Here is an 18,969-nt window from a genome sequence, read left to right on the forward strand (position 1 = left end):
CCAGTCACAGATCGTGATGCTTTGAGACGGGAAAGGCCTATTAAGCCAGAGCCTTCACCCCTCACTGGGCAGTGTCAACAACAGACATGACTCAGCTGTAATGAATATAAAGGGTTCTTTATTGAGGATGCTGGACCCAGGCAGACCCTGGGGTTCTCTCTAGCACCCAGACAGTTGTCTAGAGTCATCAGTCTGGGTCTCCTTACATCTTGGCCTGGATTCAGCAATCATGGAAGGGACTGCGAACCACACAAATTGAAATAGGCTCTAATTCCAGCCCCGATACCACTGGATTTCCACCAGAAAGCAGCAGCCCTAAATCCAAAGGAGCCAGACAACAGGAGCAGGTCGAGAGCGAGTTGTGGAGGCACTGATGCTAGAGAGCTTTCTAAAAATCCATTTATCTTACAAATGATAAATAATTTGCTTTAAAAATCTTTTCAAGTCTCTTCTTTTTTTTTTTTGGTTTTTACTTCATGTGGCAATATTAAAAAAAACGAAAACAACCTTCCCCTTAAGAGATTGATACAAAAATATTTCTATGAGCAATTTAAAAAGAAAAAAAAAAAAATTCAAAATAGCTTCTTGGTTTTTGTCTGAAATTTTGCCTGGATTTTAGGCAAAAAGGCACGTGGAGAGGGTTAGGGTTAAAAACTGCAGCTACTCGAGGGCACGGCTGTGCGCGCGCCCGATCAGTATTTTCCCCTCATGCTCCAACCCTAGGGAAAAGGGAATACAGTAAGAATGCTCAGCGATCAAGTGGCGCCTTTCAGCTCAAAACCTCCAAGCACTTTGCAAAGGAGCCAGTTTCTTCCTCCTCCCCATTTCTACAGACGGGGAAACAAAGGCAGAGCCGTGGCGTGACTCGCCCAACTCACGCAGAGGGACAGCAGCAGAGCCGGGGATAGAATCCAAGAGTCTCCATCCTCTTCTCTAACTGCTAGACCAACACCCCCGCCCTCCAAGTGAGGGGCAAAGCCAGCCTGGGTGCGCCTCTCCCCGTCGCAATCACAGTCTGGCGGTGGCGGGAGGAAATGTGTGGAAGCGTCTCTCTTACTGGGAAGTTAGTGGGACACGGGAACCTAATCCGCAGCAGGGATGGGTCATGAGAACAAGCCAAACCAGAGACTATTTAGTGTCCTTCAATTTTCAGAGGCTGAGGGGGGGGTTTAATGACAACTCCTGCTACAGACAGCTCCCTCCTCCAGACAGAGGGAGGAGGCAACATCACCAGAGCAAGGCTCCTGATTTGTGGGCCCCGTACGATCCTGGCCTGGGAGTGACCCCACAAATCACCTGGCCCCCTTTGGTGGCAAGTGCTGCTCTGGTGTCGCCGGAAGGTGGTGGAAGTGGGAAAGGGGTCGGAGCTGCTCCTCTTCCCACCCCACGCCCGGTGGCTGCGGCTTTTTAAGACAAAACACCAGGTCACATTTTGGCGGTTGAGAGGCTACAGTTAAAGTGGCTCCCCACTTAAAGCGGCTCCATCCATGTCCCAGTCTCCTCCCCAGAGCCGGGCAAACTTGCTAGGTCAAAATGCACCCTTCCCGCCCACAAAAGGTCATCCCCCCTGCCTCCTTGTGGCCCCAGATTGCCGTAGGTGAGTGACGCCCAGGGGAGCTGGGGCAGGGCACTCAATAGGTGGCAAGCTGGACCAGTTTTCACAGTGTGAGGCCGATGGGGAGTGGGAAGGAAAGACGCACACAGAAAGCACAAGGGACCTCCATGGCCCTTCTCCCCCTCCGAGCAGCCAGCTCCACCCAGAGTCTCACGGACGGGCCGCAGGAGGCAGAAGAGATGCCGCTTGGAAAGGCCTGGCCAGGGCCTGCTAGGTCTCCTCATCCCACAGGCACAACTGCTTCTGCGGCACGTAGTAGTCAAAACTGTAGCCCTTCTGGCAGCTGCGGATGCCGCACTTGTAGGAGGAGACCTTGCCGCTGGCATCACGGCTCTTGCAGTATTTGAGCATGCACGGGTACCACTCGATGCTCAGGGAGTAGCTGCAGATGCAGGGCTTCCAGCGGTCCAAGCACAGCTTGCAGCGCTGCAGGTCGGGCAGGTCGGCCGACTGGGGCAGGACCTCGAACATGGACCCATCCACCCCTGTGGGAGGAAAGGGAGAGAGACACACGCACAGTTTAGGACATGGTCTCCTGCAGTGGTGGAGAACCATTAGGAGAGACTGGCCCATACAGAAGCCATCAGGCTAGGCTTGGGCAACTGGGAATAAGCTAGAGACCTTCTCCCCTCCAGGGCAGCAGTTCAAATCTGGTCCAAGTAAGCTACAGGCCTCAGATGGCTGTTCAGTAACCCCATTCATGCAACAAGTTTGGTGGGGGCTCAGCTCAGTTCCTGCTGGTCAGGTGTCCACATCACAGAAGCCACTAGTTACCTTCCCCCCACCCCTCCAATTGGCTTATGGCCTCAGCCAAGAATTGAATAGGACTTACTTATGCCCAGGGGTCAGGGTCATTGCACCCAGGCAGGTATAGGTTTGGAACTGGGGGGGGAGGGTCGCTGGGGAGAGGGGAAGGGGAGCGGGATCTCACACTATGGAGATGCGGGCCCTTGAATGTAGCATGCTCCGTGTGGATTAATTAGGAGAGCAGCACGTGAAAACAGACGTGTAGCAAATTAAGCATTAGTGCCCCCCAGGCAGAATGCAAAGGGTCTGGAGTGCACCAATAATCCAGATGCATCATGCAAGGGCCCAGTGTGAACGGATTATCCACCAACAATGCAGAGGAGGGAGATCACCGTGGCTTGCGGACCCGGTCGCAGTTTTAGTGCTAGCGGGACAGAGCGGAAGGAGAGCCTTACCTTTCTCCAGCCAAAATTTAACGTCTTCTTCTCGGGTGTAAATAGCCTCTTTGGCCTCCGAGCAGACGTTGTGAATGTGGGGGCTCAGCTGGGCCCCTTTGCTGAAGTTGACAGCTACGTCCATGCTGAGCTGCTCCAGCCCCCGCGCCTCCTCTGCCTGCCGCACCGTCTTGGGGTTTTTCTGGCAAGGAGAAAGTGACATGGAATCTAATTCCTGCTGCATTATGGGTAACAAATGTGGTCTGCGTCTTTCTCCTAGAGACTCCAGAGAAGTTCTAGGGGCTGTGGGAAGGGCTGGCCATTCAGTAAATGGCCCTCTTCTCCATGAGATGGCATTGAATTGACAGCAAGGACCAAAGGGACCCTGCCTATTTAGAGGAGGGGCAAAGTGGAGGTCTTGGCCATCCTCCCTGTTGATGGAACACGGGCTGCAGCCATCGCTGGTTGGAGCATGCACTGGGAAGTGGTGAGCATTGAGTGGGCCACTGATCTGAGGCATTAGTCCCTACAGGAAAGCACTTAGCCCGACGGGACCAGGGGTCGTGGGTAGGAGAGGCACCAGGCCTTCTTGGGCTGCCCCTCACCTGCCGCAGCTTCGCCATGGACTCGCTGGGGATGATCTCGTTGCGATGAAGCCGCGTGACGAAGCAGAGCGCCTGGAACTGGCTTTGGCCCCTTTCCAGCTCCCCCAGGATCAGAGCGCGGAAAATCTTTACCTCCTAATAAAAAACAGAAACAAACCATGAAGATTTCACAGAGTTCCCAGGCCCCAATCCTCCAGTGCTGGCGGGGGGCCATTCAGAGCTCTTTCCGGGAAGAATGTGCCCAGTGACGTCCTCTGCCTCGGCGGGGGAGAAGAGAAACATGCGTGCACAGCCACCCCCAGCTCCTTGTCCTCGATCCATTGCACGCCTGTGAGAACATCCCTGGTGCTACGTCAAGGAGGGAGAGAGAGAGGGATGGGCTTCCCTCCCCGAACCACTCCACCGCTTGCCACCCGCCCCACTGGACCACTGATAGGGCTGTCACACGTTCGTCGATCTCTGCTTAACAGAGCTGGCCCTTTTTGCAATAGAGGCTCATGCAGTTAGCTCCAATCCCCACTACCAACGGCCCACCCAGGCGTGCAAGGGATTGACCTGGGTTAATAACCCTTCAGCCAAGGCTGCAGCAGGTTTATCAACTGCTATCGAAGGCCCAGCCACCACTAGAGGCTGACAGAGCCCCCAGTCAAGTGCGTTATACTCGCACCTGACTCAAAATATGCCTTTTCCGTACCAAGGAGAGGCACTGACTCTCTAGGATTACCAGTTTCTCCCTCCAAGAAGGCATGCTGTCCTGTAAATCAATGACCCTTGGCCTCCGCTTCCAGCAAGTGCCCCATGCTTTCCTGTGTTGGTTGGGCCCAGCGTGATGTGTTTTGCCCTTAGATAGTAAAAGCTTTCCCTGTGGATCCATCTCCTTCCAGGAAAGGACCTGGGTTACAGTGGATAAGAAGCTGGATATGACAACGTGCCCTTATTGCCAAGACGGCTAACGGCATATTGGGCTGCATTAGTAGGCGCAGTGCCAGCAGATCGAGGGTGCATGGGGTTACGGGACAGCAAACAAGATGCTCATCTCTGGACCCGGCGAATGGCAGAGCAGAGATGAGATTCATAGATTTTAAGGCCAGAAGGGACCCATTATGACAAATCTCATCTGACCTCCTGCATAGCACAGGCTAGGGAATTCCAGCTCGGGGTTCCTGCAGCTAGACCCTGCATCCAGATAAGTCATCTGTGTATCAAAATTCAACTCAGGACACCGGCGCTTAATTACTCCACCGAGGCCTCACAAAAACTTTGCTCTATAAGCAAACATTCTCTGTGCCAGAGATGCATCTGGCGTAAGTCAGAATAGGCTCCATTGGCTTTATGAAGCCATGCCAATTTACGCCCTCTGAGGTGCCGGCTCTCCGATTTGAGGGTACTCAAGTCCTTGGGGACTCATTCGTTTGGAACATCACCGGTCAGAGCGTCCTGGTGAGAGAAAAAATGCCATCTCCTGAGAAGGAGGAGGAAAGAGGCAGGTGACTCTCCCGTTTCAAAGGAAGGGATCTTTAGATTTGCAGTTTGGAGTCACGGGAGATCAGCGATGGAGGAGCGTTCCACTGCTGGAACCCCATGAAAAATCCAGATCAGGCGGATAGGGACCAGCTGACAATTGTGTGAAACTATCACAGTCCAGTCCCTAGGGGACAGATGTCTGCATCACAAAAAAACACACCATCACCATGGACACTAAATTAACACCCACGTTAGAGCAGCAAGGTCAAGGACTGACTGGATCGTGGATACCGAACTCGCATCTGTAGGGGCGGTTCTCCCAGGCCGAGAAAGAGATCCATTGACACGCCAGCATGCGGTGAGCTGGTGTGGAAAGCTTGCACTGATGGTTTGTTTGTTTGTTTTTTTTGCTGTATCTGTTCTATGGACAGAGATTCTCTGTGTCCTGGCTGTTAATCTGGCACCATTCACCAGAGCTAAATTCACTTACAAATGAATTATGTCACAGAGGTGGCATTTCCCCAGAAGGAGCAGTGAAACGCTGTTCACATCCTTTGGAATGCACCCAAGAACACAGAGGTTAAGACCAACTTCCATGGAAGAGCGGGCAGAAGCTGCACTGACCAGGAAGAAGCACACCAAGCTGCTGAGAAGACCTCTCCCCCCCTAGGATCTCTGGGGCATTCCCATTACCTGGCTCACAAGGTTTGGGACGAGACCTCTTTTCATCCAGAGCAGGAATCAGACTTCCGTTTCCCACAGCTCTGAGCAATGTCCTCTCTGGGGCTGCCATCTGGGCCAGTTCATACTTTCCACAACTTACTCACCGTCTTCTCTCCCACGTACAGCAAACAAAAGGATGTGGATTTCAGGGCACATCTGGACAGCTGAAAGAACAGCTGCAGATTGAGATGTGATTCCTATCCCATGGCTGAAGCAGGAATTTTGCTGGATGTATTTATTAAATGCAAACTGAGCCAGAGAAGCAGGAAAGAGAGGGAATTGCTTTCGCCCACAAACTGGATCATTTTTTATCATTGCCTTCAGTCCTCAAGGTTGACTAGCAACCCAGCACGCACAGGGGATACCCGTGAAATGACTCACAGTAGCCTTAAAGGAATCACTGAGATCTTGAGGCTGCTGTCATTTTTTGGGTCTTCAGTAGCAATATTTGAAAGTATCTTTTCCAAAATAGAAGTCAGAGAGCAATTATCTTTCCTGAGATCTGGAATTACAAGCCTGAGGCTATGGATGAAGCAGGACAACAACAGGGGGAAAAGCAGAGGAGAGCGAAACTATCACCATTTCAAATTTTAACCAAGAAAAAAAAATGTGCACAAAAATGTTGGGGAGGGATGGACAGGATAATTTCATCCTGTTTTTCAGTTACTCTAATGAGAAGACTCTTCCCTAAACCTGGCCCCAGTGGTAGAGCCCAGATTCACTGGAGAGGCCTTTAAATTTAGGCCAGGGGGTTTTGATCTGAGCTCTTCTGCTTTGATCTCCCCACAACAGGCAAGGCCAAGCGAGGCTCCACCAAATAAAAATGAAAATCCCAACAGTCCCAAACAGAATGAGATTTCATTTTAATTTATTTGAGAAAAAGGAGACCCAAGGCAGGCTGACAGCCACATTTTTTTCCCAGACAATCAAATCTGAAGGTTTAGCTGCCCACGGGCAAGTGATTAGGGGGAAAAAAAAAATTTAAATTCCCAGGTTGAAGATGAGTTTTGCAGACTGACATGGAGATACCACGGAACTGCAGAATTCTTCTTGATCTACCCACCCAGAGGTACATGTGTATAAATCTTTGTCTCTTTAGTGGCTGATCCATGAGTCTATTACTGCTTCTAACAGGTGAAAGCAGATGAAGCTCATGATTTTAGCACTGATGGTCCCAGGTTCAAACCCTGCAGTTACATCAAAGCAGGAGCAGTTTCACAAATGCACCTGGCAATCTGTGCACCTGGGCGAGATGGAGCATGTTGCTCTTCCTAAGAGATGTAGGACCAAGCTCAGGGCTGGTAGAAGCAGGCACAACGTCACCCGACTCGGTGGTAGGAGGTTGAAGTCAGGGGCATGAGCCTGCTTACACCTCAGACAGCTTCAGCCTGGATGCTGAGGAAGAGGGGAAGGGAAATGTGGGATTGCACTTTAAGAGGTAGGGCTGGATTCTGTATCAATCGACCCCCACTGTGAGACCAGGGGCTTCAAAGGGATTGCACGGGGGATAAATCAGTGCAGGTTTCACCCCATGGACACACAACCCTGCGCACATGCAGCATCTCCATATGGCTGGCTGGATTGCCAAGTACAATCCCAGCAGAGCGGGGGCCCCAAACAAAGCCCCACCGCTCTCAGACCCGGTCTCATCCTCTCTTGCTTGATCACTCACTCCTGGCTCCCCTCCCACTGCTCTTTCATCTTCTTGTATGTGACTCTTGTAGTCTTCAATCTCTTTCCCCTCTACTCTCCCCTCCGAGCTCACTCCCATCACACCAGACAGCGTGTGATCTGGCCCTGTCGCTGAGCCAATCTAAATATTTATCTACCCGGCTCTGCTGACCGGTGATTTATAGGCTGTGGGTTCCATGGGGAGCTGAGGGAACGGGAGGCCCTCTTGCATGGACCGCTGCAAGCATCTTCATTAAAGGGACTCACAGGTGGGACAAAGGCGAGGGACGAAGCGGAGAAAGAGACAAAGGGGGGTCAGAGAAAGAGAGACAGAAAATACAGGAGGGCCAGGGGAGATCCTGAGGAGGAAGAGGGATAGGGAAGACGGGATAGCAGAGCAGGGAAATGGGACAGAGAGAGACTGGTAGGAGGAGAACAAGAGATCACACGAGATGGGGAGCAGATGCAGGCAGGACATCAGAGGATCTTCATGGATTAACTGCCCCCTTGCGTTTTATGGTCCTCGAGACAACAGCGCTGCGCCCCCCTACCCCCCTCCTTCTCTCTCTCCCCACCTGCATTATCATCCTGCCAGAATTCTCCTGCAGCCTCCCCTGTGAACTCTGTGTGCCAGGCTCTGACAGGGCCCAGCACCCCTCTGCCAGCCCTTCCCTCTCACAGTGCGCCATCAGAAAGGCTTTCCCTTGGCTGTCTGAGATGGTACGGTAACAACAAAGTCAGATCTTGAGCTACATAAACCACGTCCCACCGAACGCCTTTGGCCCTGCACTTCCTCCTCTGCCACCGTCCAACTCCCAGCCCGCAAGTCTCGGAGTCTGGAACGAGGATCTTTCCACTACATGGCCAGAGCTACATGGGCTGCCAACTTCCCCAGAGCCACGGTGGCCTCCCGCAGGGCTCAGGCCTCTCCTCTCTGATGGCGAAGTCTTCACAGGGAGCCAGTATGGAGACCCAGGCAGAATCCAAGACAGGGAGAGAGACGGCAGCTGGTGGGGAGCCTCCCAGCCCGGACAGACAGACTCGGGCTAGCCGGACTCGACCCTGAGCATTAAAAATAGCAGCATGGATGTTGCGGCTCCAGCGGAGACTCGGGCTAGCTAGCCCAGTTCAGACCCAGGGGGTCACTGCAATGTTTGCATGGCTAGTTTTTAAGCACGCTAGCGTGAGCCCCCCCTCGTGCAAGTCCGTCGACGTGGGCTGTGAGGCTTGACCCTCCCCCCCCAGCCGCAGCATAGATGTCTCCAAGGGCAAATTCTAAGCCTAGCCGGGACCTCCCTTCTCAGAGCAATGCCACAGACCAGCAGAAAAACCACAGCTGACCTGCGACGTCACACCGATACGGTGGTTCCTTTATCGCGACTGCCTCGGCTTCTTGCCCAAGGCAGCCACGGGGAAATTTTCTAGGCCTCACATGAACGGCCTTGGATTCTGGGCTTCCCGGCCAGCTGAGCAGGGATGGGTCACACACCAGCTGATCCTCTAAAACCAGGGATTGCCAGGGTCCCACTACTCCTCCTCCAGGGACTCCAGTCATCGCAATGAGACCCAAGAGGTAAAAGGCGTCAGAGCCCGGGTGCAAATACACCCCAGTGATGGTTACTGGGTAACACTACTGTAAGCTCTGTAGTATTACAGAAACGTAGAGAGTGGTGGTGGGTAATTGCTCCTTCTCTCCGCAGCCTCTCACCCCCGAGGAACCATACCTATCTTCTCTGTAATATCTACTTGAGACCACAGGGAGAGTGAGACGACCCGGGTTGAGCTGCCAACGCTCAAACTATGCATTTCCTTCTCAGCAAAATGGGAAATTCCTTTTCCTCCTACCCCAAACACGCTCTTATGATACAGGGCCAAATCCTAGTCCCAGTGAAGTCAATGGAGTGATGCAGTGGATTTCAGTGAGACCAGAATCTGGCTGCATGATCCCTTTCCATGCACTTACCTCCCCATGGAGCCCACACCTACCCAAGAGGGACCACCTTCTTCTGGGGAAGAGGGAGAATTCTTTTTCTATGTTTCCTCAGCTCTCCCAGCAGGCTTCCCTCCCCCCAACTCCTCCAGCCTTTCCAGAACTTCTCCACCCCATGCAGAGGCTGAGGCGGGAATCCAGGATTGCCACACCACGAATCAGTCATGCAAATCTAGCAGAAAGCTGTCTCATTGTTCCCGGAGGCTGCCCTTCCCTGGCTGCAACCTCAGCCCCCTCACTGCTGGTCCTGCCAGAAGAGTGAGGTGACTCAGTGCTGAGCGGGTTCCTGGCCAAGTCAACGGAGGGCACAGTTATCAGCTGGGGATTTCTGTAAAACTTCCCGGCATGGGAACAACTTCCAACAGGACACCTGAACCTCCCCAGATACTTTATCTCAAGGACTCTCTGCATTAACCCTTTCAGGAGGGCCTGGCCCCGGACCCACGGGTCTGAACTTCGGTGCGGTTAGTACAGTCACTACCATTGTGTAGATTTTGGCTATCAGCTGCTTGGCAGAGCTAAACCAGGCAGCCCGAGAGCTCCTCCTAACCCCTAGGCCACAACCACGTCCCTGCCCTGGGGCGGAGGCCTTGTGCCCAATGAGAGAGTGCAGCAGGTCTCCCAGGCCCAGCGTGCAGAGAATTTGTGGGGAGGAAACCCAGGGGGCAATAAGCCCAGGGACCTCAGCCCTGAAAGAAGAGCCAACCCTGGGAAGAAAGCCTGAGATGGCTGGGTAGGAAGAAGCCCAGGGAAGCTGCAGCCAAGAGTAGGAGTGTGCAGAGCCTGGCTGCTGGTCACAGGATCCCTGGGCTGGGCCTGGAATAGAGAGAGGGCCTGGGTTCTCCTACCAGCCACCGGGAAGCTGGCATGAAGCCTCCTGGCAACAAGGAGAGACGGATAATTCACAGCCTGGAGAGAGGCGGTGACTACTGACCCCAGAGTCAGGGGTCGCAGATCCGATGCAAGGTGCACACTGTCCTTTGGCGGACCTTTCGTTCGTTGAACTTCGTCACCCCAAACGGGACGGAGATGAACAGCATGACCAGGCCGCAGGACCGAGTTACGGGAGAGAGATCACCCCAGCCACAGAGTGACTGTCAGCACGGGGCACCAGCGTGAAAGAGAGCTGCCACGCTTGGCCATGAGGCGGCTCTTCTGCAGCGCATGAACTCCGTTACACTCCACTGAAGGATGTGCCCAGCTTCAACGAGCCTCCTTTGTTCTCCATTTATCCTTTCCTCACTCCATCTCCTTGCTCCTCAAACTGGCCTCACTGTCTTCTTACACAGAGGAAGAAAGGCGACGAGGGTGCTAGCCAGGGACTTGGGACGTCTGAGTTCAATTCCCTGCTCTACCCAGTGTGACCATGGGCAAGTCACTTTGCCACTCTGTGCCTCAGTTGCCCATCCGTAACATGGAGATCACATCACAGCACTGCCCTGCCTCACAGCCGGTTGTGAGGATAAATATACCAAGGACCGTGAGATGTGGAGATACCAGGGTAATGGGTTCCAGGGAAGTACCTAAGCCAGATAGATGCAAAGGCAGAATTTGACCGGCGTGGTGCGAGGGTGTGTTGCTCTTCTACCAAATCCTCCAAATAAAAATGGTCTAGCAGGGTTATGTGGGTAAAACTCACAGCAACCAGAGTCCCTTGTTTGTAATGGAAAGTTGGATCAGTTACCGCAGAGCTCCTGAAATAAATAAATGATGCTTAGCATGTGCGCAGTGTTTATATTTCCAAAGCACTTCACAAGCATTCACTGATGGAGCATCATGAAATCCATGTGAGGTCCTCTAGATAATAATAATAATGCTTTACAAAGAGGGACCTTGTGGTTGAGAGGGTAAGCCCTCATGTGCAAGCGGGACAGGTAATTTCAGAGGCCTCCATTTTTGGTACCCAATAATGGGTCTCATTTTGATAAGGACTGAGCACCTGAAACTCCTTGGGAGCTGTGGGTGCTCAGCACCTCTGGGGGAAAAGTAAAAAGAATCAAGCTCTAAAACATCTCATGCTAGAAAGTAAGGCATGTACAAATCAGTGGCCAGTTTTGAAACTGGAGTCTCAGTGACTTGCCCATGGCTGGGCAGTGAATCGGTGGCGGAGCTGCAAGCAGAACTCAGGAGTTGTGGCCTTCCAGCCCCGTGCCTAGCTCAGCACACTAAAATACAGTATCAGATACAAGAAGTGCAATCATTCCTTGCTCTTCAGCTGCCTGGCTCAATTAAAATAGAGTGTTTTCAGACTGCGGCGCTACCCCCCAGGATAACCAGCTCAGAAGTCTAATAAACCGCCCCCTGTCAAATATCAAATCCCTAGAAAATACATATTTTAATAATGCAGCATTAAACTCTCCAATATTTAACGTCACAGAGGGAGACCTGTGGAGAGCCTGAATCATGGTTTCTAGTCTGGCAGGTTACATCTCTCAAATTGCTCCGTCCCTCCTATGGAGAGAGTTAAAAGGCCTCCTATTACCTCACAGTAACGTGCAGAGAACTGGTGTTGTATGTTCTGTGACCGAGTCCAAGGGCACTGTTAGGAAGCCTTTGAAAAGTGCACCCTGGAACAGCGCTCTTCTGCATCTTGGATTCTGCTTTGAAAATCCTGCCTCGGAAGGCTCCGACCACAGAGATTTCTGTGAGACAAAGCCTCTGAAGCGTGGAAAAAAGTTCAGCCAGAGAGCTGGAGATCACATCTCAGGATGGAGGCAATTATAGTACAGTACAGCTAAAGGGAGAGGGTCCGGACAGTGGCACAGTGTCTTATAGCAACACAAGAGCAGGATTTATCACATTTCTACTCATTCCCCCTCTCCAAATGGAGTTAAGAATGCTTGGTGTAAGGCAGAGCCCCCTGGCTTGAAGTAATAATACCAACCAAATGCGTCATATACAGGGTCTACGGTTTGGTTCAATGGCTTTCAGCAGCCTCACTATGAAAGTCATTCCAGCACCCCTGCCCGAGCCTGCTGGTCACAGTTGTACAGACACAAGCGAGGGAGCGAGAGCACCCAAATGAAAGAAATCCTGCCCCAATCGCTAGCTATCTGAACACTTTATATCCCCCAGATACAGGTGACAAGTTTTCTGGGAGGAGGGGGAATACAGGAATCACCAGGCTGGATCAGACCCAAGGAGCATCCAGGCCACTCTCCTGTCAGTGACAGCGCGGCCAGCTTCAGCAAGAACCCTGCAATAAGCAGATGTAGGATAATTTATCCCCCGGCCCCCCTCCACACTGGGTCTCATCCTCCTCTCTAAAAGTCAGAGATCATCTTAAGCCCTGAAGCAGGCGGTTTAATTTCCTTTCCAAGATTGTATCAGCATTCATTAGGATAGTCTTGATCCCCATGAGGGAGGAAATTCTGGAAGAGAGGGTTTCCAAATGTAATGCATACACTTCTTTGAGGCAGAGGCTATTGTTCACTCCATGTTTGTACAGCACCGAGCACAAAGGAGCCTTGGTGTGGTGGAGGCTGTAAGGCATTATCACAATACAGACAGCAACATTGGATTTCACATGGCAATCCAGCGTTTCCACCATCTGTCTAGCGCCCTGTTTCTGGCTCCACTGTAGTCTGCTTCCATGACAGCAGCATCTTTCTCAATGGTCTTTCTGTGTCTCCACTGTTGTCCTCCTCTTTTCAGTCTTTCACCGAGTGGCATCAAGTCAAGGGCTTGTCTAGGAATAGGTTTTTTGTTTTGACACCTGTACAACATTCTCAAACCACTTCAATCTTCCTTCTCGAACCATTGTCTCTACAGTCTGATGGCCAATCCTTCGTAATACACCTGCATTAGTTATTTTATCCCACCAGCAGACACCAAGTATTCTCTGCAAGCGTCTCTGATGGAATGTGTTACGTTTTCTGTTGTAGGCTCCTAGCATTTATCAGGTTTCAGAAGCATATAAAAATGTGGGTACCACCGTGACATTGTATTATTTTATCTTGGCTCTTGTGTGAATCTTCTCATTTTTCCAAATATTTGCTCGTCTTGAATACAGCAGCAGACACCTGTAGGCAAGCAGGGAAGCTACTGGCACCGCAAGGGTTAAAATAGTATGTCCTCCCCTCATGCAGTCCCACATAATTACTGGCAAATTAGCGTATAAGGACAATGGATTACCTGCATCCTCGGGCTGACTCCAGTATTAACTGCACCCCCCATTCTCAAGCTGCAGTGTGAAAACACAACTACTTTTGCAGAGATGCTGTCAAGTAGTTTAGACTCAACATTTAGCGTCTTTGTAAAATAACAAACAGCCATAAAATAGAAACAGAAATGTTTCATTCCTTTCAAAACGCAGTGAAGAGAGTGGTGTTTATTGTTACGATAGCAATTTCCCTGCAGTGCTAAAAACCCAGACATATCAGGCACTGGTGCCTGATGATAAATAACAATACACACTTAGGACTTACAGCACTTTTCACCCATCCCTCTCAAAGCATTTGACAAAGGTGGGTAACATGTTATTGTCCCCATTTTACAGCTAGGGAAACAGAGAGGTGAAGTGATTTGCTGAAGGTCACCAAGCAGTTCAGCAGCAGAGCTGGGATTAGAATCCACGTGTCCTGAGACGCAGTCTAATGCCCTACCACCCAGAGCCTGCCACCTAGGAGAGCCAGAACATGAAATTAACCACACTCAGGAAATGTGCTTTAACCCCAGGTCTTTACTTCCCAGAGTCTATGCTGCTCCAGTGGCTAGTACATCCCCAGCATACGTTAGAGCAACCCCAGGGCTCCTCTAACTCCTGCTGCAAATAGATTGCACCACAGCACAGAATAGCTTGACCACAGAGTGCTCCAGCTACTCCTCTTCCAATCCCTGTCATGCCTCTCACTGGGAATGGGCAGCAGGATAGCACGGCGGGGGGAAGGAAGGGGTTTCCCTGCGTGCTGCTGTGGCAAAGAACCGCAATGGGTGGAAATTGAATCATAGGTTTCATTTGGCAGGATAAATGAAGTGCAAGAAGTAAACAGAAGTGGGGAAAGATCAATGGTATTTCTAAAAGTACTTTCAGTTTCAATCCTGTATGGGAGAAAAATTCCCCCCATGTTCTGGGCAAGAACTGCTGAAGTCCCACATATAGCCTCAAGACAGGGCATAAATGTGGTTAAGCAGTGCATAACCCTGCATCAGGGTGAAGATCACTCAGGTAACATAGGAAAATGGGTTTCACATTGATAGTCATATCACGGCAGATACCAACAGATTAGACTGTGTAATAACTTCCCCAGGGACAATACAGGCTTGTTCCTTCCAATACAATGCAGAGATCCAGTCTCGTTTTGAAAGTCCCAAGGGATCAAGCTCACACTGTCTCCCCAAGGAGATAATTCTAGATACCTTAGATACTTATATGGCTTCCCATTACCATGGTATCCATGTGCCTCACAATCTTTATCAGGAAATATCCCCATTTTACAGATGGGGAACTGGGACACATGGAGTCTGTTGCAGATCCAGGTCTCCCAACTCCCAGGCTGCCCTCCTAAACTTTGGGCCATCCTTCCTCGTGATTTCACAACCTACCGTTTTCCATCAACAGAGAGGGAGAAAAAAGCAGCAGTCTGTCCCTGGACTAACCTTCCCCCGCACAAGCCAGGGAACTGGAAAAAATCGTGTGAGAGAAAAACCAGCCTTTTGGCCACACTGAAATCCAGATCAACAACCCTATCTGCATTTCCAGAGGATAACAACCCAGAAGGCTTCTCGCTGGCAAGGGGAAGCTGTGAAATGCCATAGAGCGGGCTAGTTCAGGTCTCAAATTTGCAGACACTCAAGTGCAAATCGCCAGGGGAGATGAAGGGGTGGGGAAGGATGCTGGAATGAACTGCACCATCAGCACTTCACCAAATGGCACTGAGAACCCCCATAGTCTGGCTAGAAGATCTGGAAAGTGCTTGGGATTTCCCTTGGCAGAAAATATGCAGCAATATACAATTTGGACTGACTATGGATTTTAGCTCCCTTCTCTGAACTTCCCATGTTCGCGGTGTCTTTTACAGTACAAATTCCTTAGGGCAGGGGGTGTTTAGTTCCATGTGTTGTACAGCTCCCAGCACATCACTGACACTTCAATAATTGTAATTTATTAGCACTGAAGAAAGGTGCTGGCTTGGCGGCCTGGCTGAGTAAAGGTCTCTCCCCACAGCATGGAGAGCCAGCTTCCCCCCTACCACCATCCCCTGTCCGTTTGCCTTATCCCTGGCACAGAGGGACCATTGTTAGAGGTGGGAGGCAATTTCAGATCCCATGGTCCGTTCTGTCCTTGGCGAGAAGGTTTGACTTGTGACAACTGGGGAAGGAGTTGGGTTGAGATATGGACACGTGCTCCACGGAATTGGACTGGACTGAAGCCCTCCAACACCCGACCAGGGGCCATTTGATAGGCTAGAAAAGAGGTTAAGAAGGGACTTGTGACCAAATGTCGTATTGGGAACGGGGAGTGAGAAATCTTGTACATCACTCAGCAGGTCATTGGGAGTTCAGGCGGTCACAACTGCCCATGGAGATAGCTGCAAGACTCTCAGTAGGTCCGGGAATGATAGCCAGTTACGTTTTAGGTTTTAACTTCCTTTCGCTTGAAACCAGAGTCAAATCCATCTGAGCAAGCAGTAGTGAGATAAGGGTCGGGACACAACAAAACGCTAACCACCCCAACGGATCACTACACAAAGCAGTGAAGAGAATGCCCTTCCCCAGTGCACCGAGCGCCACGGAAAACCCACAGCATCCACCCGTGCTTGGCACAGACGCCAGAGAATTCCATCCCGCACAGGGGCTTCCTTCTCTGCCATGAGCCGCGGCTCCCACGCTTCATCTTACAGAGAGTGCCAACTTCCCTGCATAGACTCCGTCTCATACCAAAGTGGATGCGGGGAGAGGAGAGGAAAAGCCACCCTTTCCTTCCACCAATGTCTGACACTGTCTCCTGGCCCACGTTGCAGCCACGGTCCCGGAGACCGCTCCTCTGCCCCCAACTCACTGGCCTGGCCCTTCAACACACTCCAATGATCCATCCCACATGGACAGGCAATTTCTAATTCCACAGAAGAATGGAAACATCCAAAAGTGCTGTTCTACTCAGAGATGGCCCATCCTAGATACGCTGCCAAGCACAAATATAAAGAAGGCTGTATCCCACTCAGACAGAACCCCTCACCCCCCCAAAGACAGAAGGGATCCCACCTCACCCACTGAAATACCAAAGGTTCCCAAAGGCCGGGGAGATTCCATCGCCCCCATCTACAGATAAACGCCCCTCCCACATTGAGATCCCATGCAGAGAGAAGAGATTCAGGGAGAGATAGGGCATTGGGCCAGAAGTCAGGAAATCTGGGCTCCATCCTGGTCCTGCTACTGTCCTGCCTCGGCCAAGTTCCTTCCCCGCTCTGTGCCTCGGTTTCCCCCAGCTACACTGGGCGGGGGGGGGGGGGGGGGATTGACAAAGGGCATGGAAATCTGCGGATGAGAGGTGCTATTCGTCAGCTAAGTGTTATTATCCATAAAGATAACGGCAGATTCACCTTCTCCCAGTCGCAGTGGGACTTACCCAGGCACAGAACTTGTTACACAGCGGGCAGGCCCCTCCGCACAAAATACCACAACACTCCCCCCCCCCCCCCCAACGCAGACTCCTGACCTACCAGTCCTGCCTGACCCTCTCTATAAACACAGACCCCCTCAGCCCACTCCATGGTCTCCCACGAGATGTCCTGCCCCGCGTTCCCAGGCTGTAGCCCTTTGATCTGCTCCATCCCAGCAGGGAATGCCGCAGGAGGCCAGATAAACAAAATGCACTCCGGATTATCCCACCGCTTCTCTCCACGGGGCAGCCTGGGGGAGAGGGGAAGGGGGCGGATCCTGAGCAGCGGGGTGCTCCCCCAGGCTAATGGCATGGAGGCAGTGTGCCTGCCCCGGAGCCCTGGGCTCCATCCCCTGCTCCAGGGCGCTGGGGGTGAGGAGGGACGGTCCGTGGGGGTTGGATCCCTTGTGGGCAGTGGATGGAGGGGGCGGTAGAAGAAGGGAAGAGAACAGTCTGCCTGTGAAACCTTCACACAGCCCGGGCCCTGTCCCCTGTGTGTGAGTGGGGGGGGGGGGGCTGAGCCACTGACCCCCAACCCGGGGCCTGACCCCCCCCCTCTGTGTGTGTGTGTAGGGGGCACTGAGCCCCCCACCTCCCCAGTGTGTGTGTGTGTGGGGGGGACTGAGCCCCCCACCTCCCCAGTCCGGATCCTGCCCCCCTGTGTGGGGGGGCACTGAGCCCCCCACCTCCCCAGTCCGGATCCTGCCCCCTCTGTGTGTGGGGGGGGACTGAGCCCCCCACCTCCCCAGTCCGGATCCTGCCCCCTCTGTGGAGGGGGGGGAGCTGAGCCCCCTATGCTAGGTCCTGCCCCACCCCCGTGTGGGGGGACTGAGCCCCCTGCCCCCCAGCCCGGGTGCTGCCCCCCCCCGTGTGTGGGGCGGGGGCTGAGCCCCCCAGGCCGGGCCGGGCCGGCGCCCCGTACCTGTCGGAAGTCGGCGGTCAGGGTGATGAGGGTGCCGTCCCCTTTGCGCAGCTCCAGGCCGATGCAGTCGGCGCCGCTGTCCGCCTGCAGGCTCTCCTCCGTCACCTGCCCGTCGGGCAGCCGCACCCGCACCCGCAGCTCGGACAGAGCCCCGGGGCCAGCCCGGCCGGGCCGCGGCCCCAGCTCCGCCAGCAGCAGCAGCAGCAGCGGCGGCAGCAGCAGCGCAGGCAGCCCGCAGCCCGGAGCGCTCATCCCCGGCTGCAGGAGCCGGAGAAGGCTGAGCACCCCCTGCCCCCCGAGACTGCCCTGCACCTACACCCCCTTAGCTGAGCCCCCAGCCCCCTCCTCAGCCCCCCACCCGCGAGCTCTCTCTGCCCCCGCCAGAGGCTCCCGGGACAAGCCCTTCCCCAAGAAGTTTCCAAACTTTGGCCGAGAGTTGGGCAGAGCGAAGAGGCGCCCCGAGCTGGGAGCTTCCCCTCCCAGCAGCGCCCCGCGGGACCCTCTCCTCTTACCCCTCGCTCCTCCTGTCCGCCTGGACTCTGGACGGCACATGGGCTACGGCTGCTCGCCCTTTAGACTTCCCAGTGCATCGCTGGAGTTTGCTGGTGCCCCCCACTGGGTGCCAGGGGCCCCTGCCCTGAGAAGCACCTCTCCCCCTCCTGCCCTGCCTCTTCCCCCTCCCCCCGCTCCCTCTGTCCCCTACTTGGGGCTCTTTGATTCTGTTTTTCTCTTTTCATTCAATCCCCCCCCGCCCGTCACTTCCTTCACTAAACACAACCCACAGAGACCTGCCTTAAAGAGACAGCTACCTCTCTGCCTTTAAAGGGCCAGAGCAAGCCCACAGCTGCTCCCCAGCTGGGATCCCAAGTTGCTCATGCTGCCAAAGGGGAGGGCGGGGGGGGGGGGGGAGTTGGAAGGGAAAGAGAAAAAGACAGCTTTGTAGAACAGTTCTTGCCTAATTGCTCTCTCTTCAAAACACCCCCACTCACCTTGATCTGGTTTCAGGCTGGCGTCAGGATGATTTACACCGACTGGGAAAAAAATTTCCCCATGTCCTCAGTCAGGATGCATCCTGCAAGTTTCTTTTCTTTCCTGCAGCCAGAAATCGGTTTCCCCTTTAATTCCGAAATGAATTATATTGAAAAGCTGCAGTTAAAAACAAATCTGGCAGAGAAACCAGGGGGAAAAAAAAAAGGAG

At 53.0% G+C, this 18,969-nt stretch overlaps 1 protein-coding gene across 2 annotated transcripts; it reads right to left on the minus strand.

Annotated features, from left to right (window-relative positions):
• Positions 1 to 98: 98 nt before the first annotated feature.
• Positions 99 to 18,373, minus strand: OAF (out at first homolog). 2 transcript variants are annotated; one of them, XM_067564985.1, is made up of 5 exons: positions 18,284 to 18,373; positions 17,772 to 18,029; positions 3,402 to 3,536; positions 2,818 to 2,998; positions 99 to 2,100 (listed from the first exon to the last, which is right to left on the minus strand). In XM_067564985.1, the coding sequence occupies exons 2-5, from the start codon at positions 18,021 to 18,023 to the stop codon at positions 1,826 to 1,828; spliced, it is 843 nt and encodes a 280-aa protein (XP_067421086.1). In that variant the 5' UTR covers positions 18,024 to 18,029; positions 18,284 to 18,373; the 3' UTR covers positions 99 to 1,825. The 2 variants fall into 2 exon arrangements, with proteins under 2 accessions (XP_067421086.1, XP_067421076.1); XM_067564975.1 differs by lacking the exon at positions 18,284 to 18,373 and having other exon boundaries at positions 17,772 to 18,079.
• Positions 18,374 to 18,969: the final 596 nt, after the last annotated feature.

This window comes from Emydura macquarii, unplaced genomic scaffold (genome assembly GCF_026122565.2).
Source record: "Emydura macquarii macquarii isolate MOO-44397 ecotype Brisbane River unplaced genomic scaffold, CSIRO-AGI_Emac_v2 contig_312, whole genome shotgun sequence".
Taxonomy (NCBI): domain Eukaryota; kingdom Metazoa; phylum Chordata; order Testudines; family Chelidae; genus Emydura; species Emydura macquarii.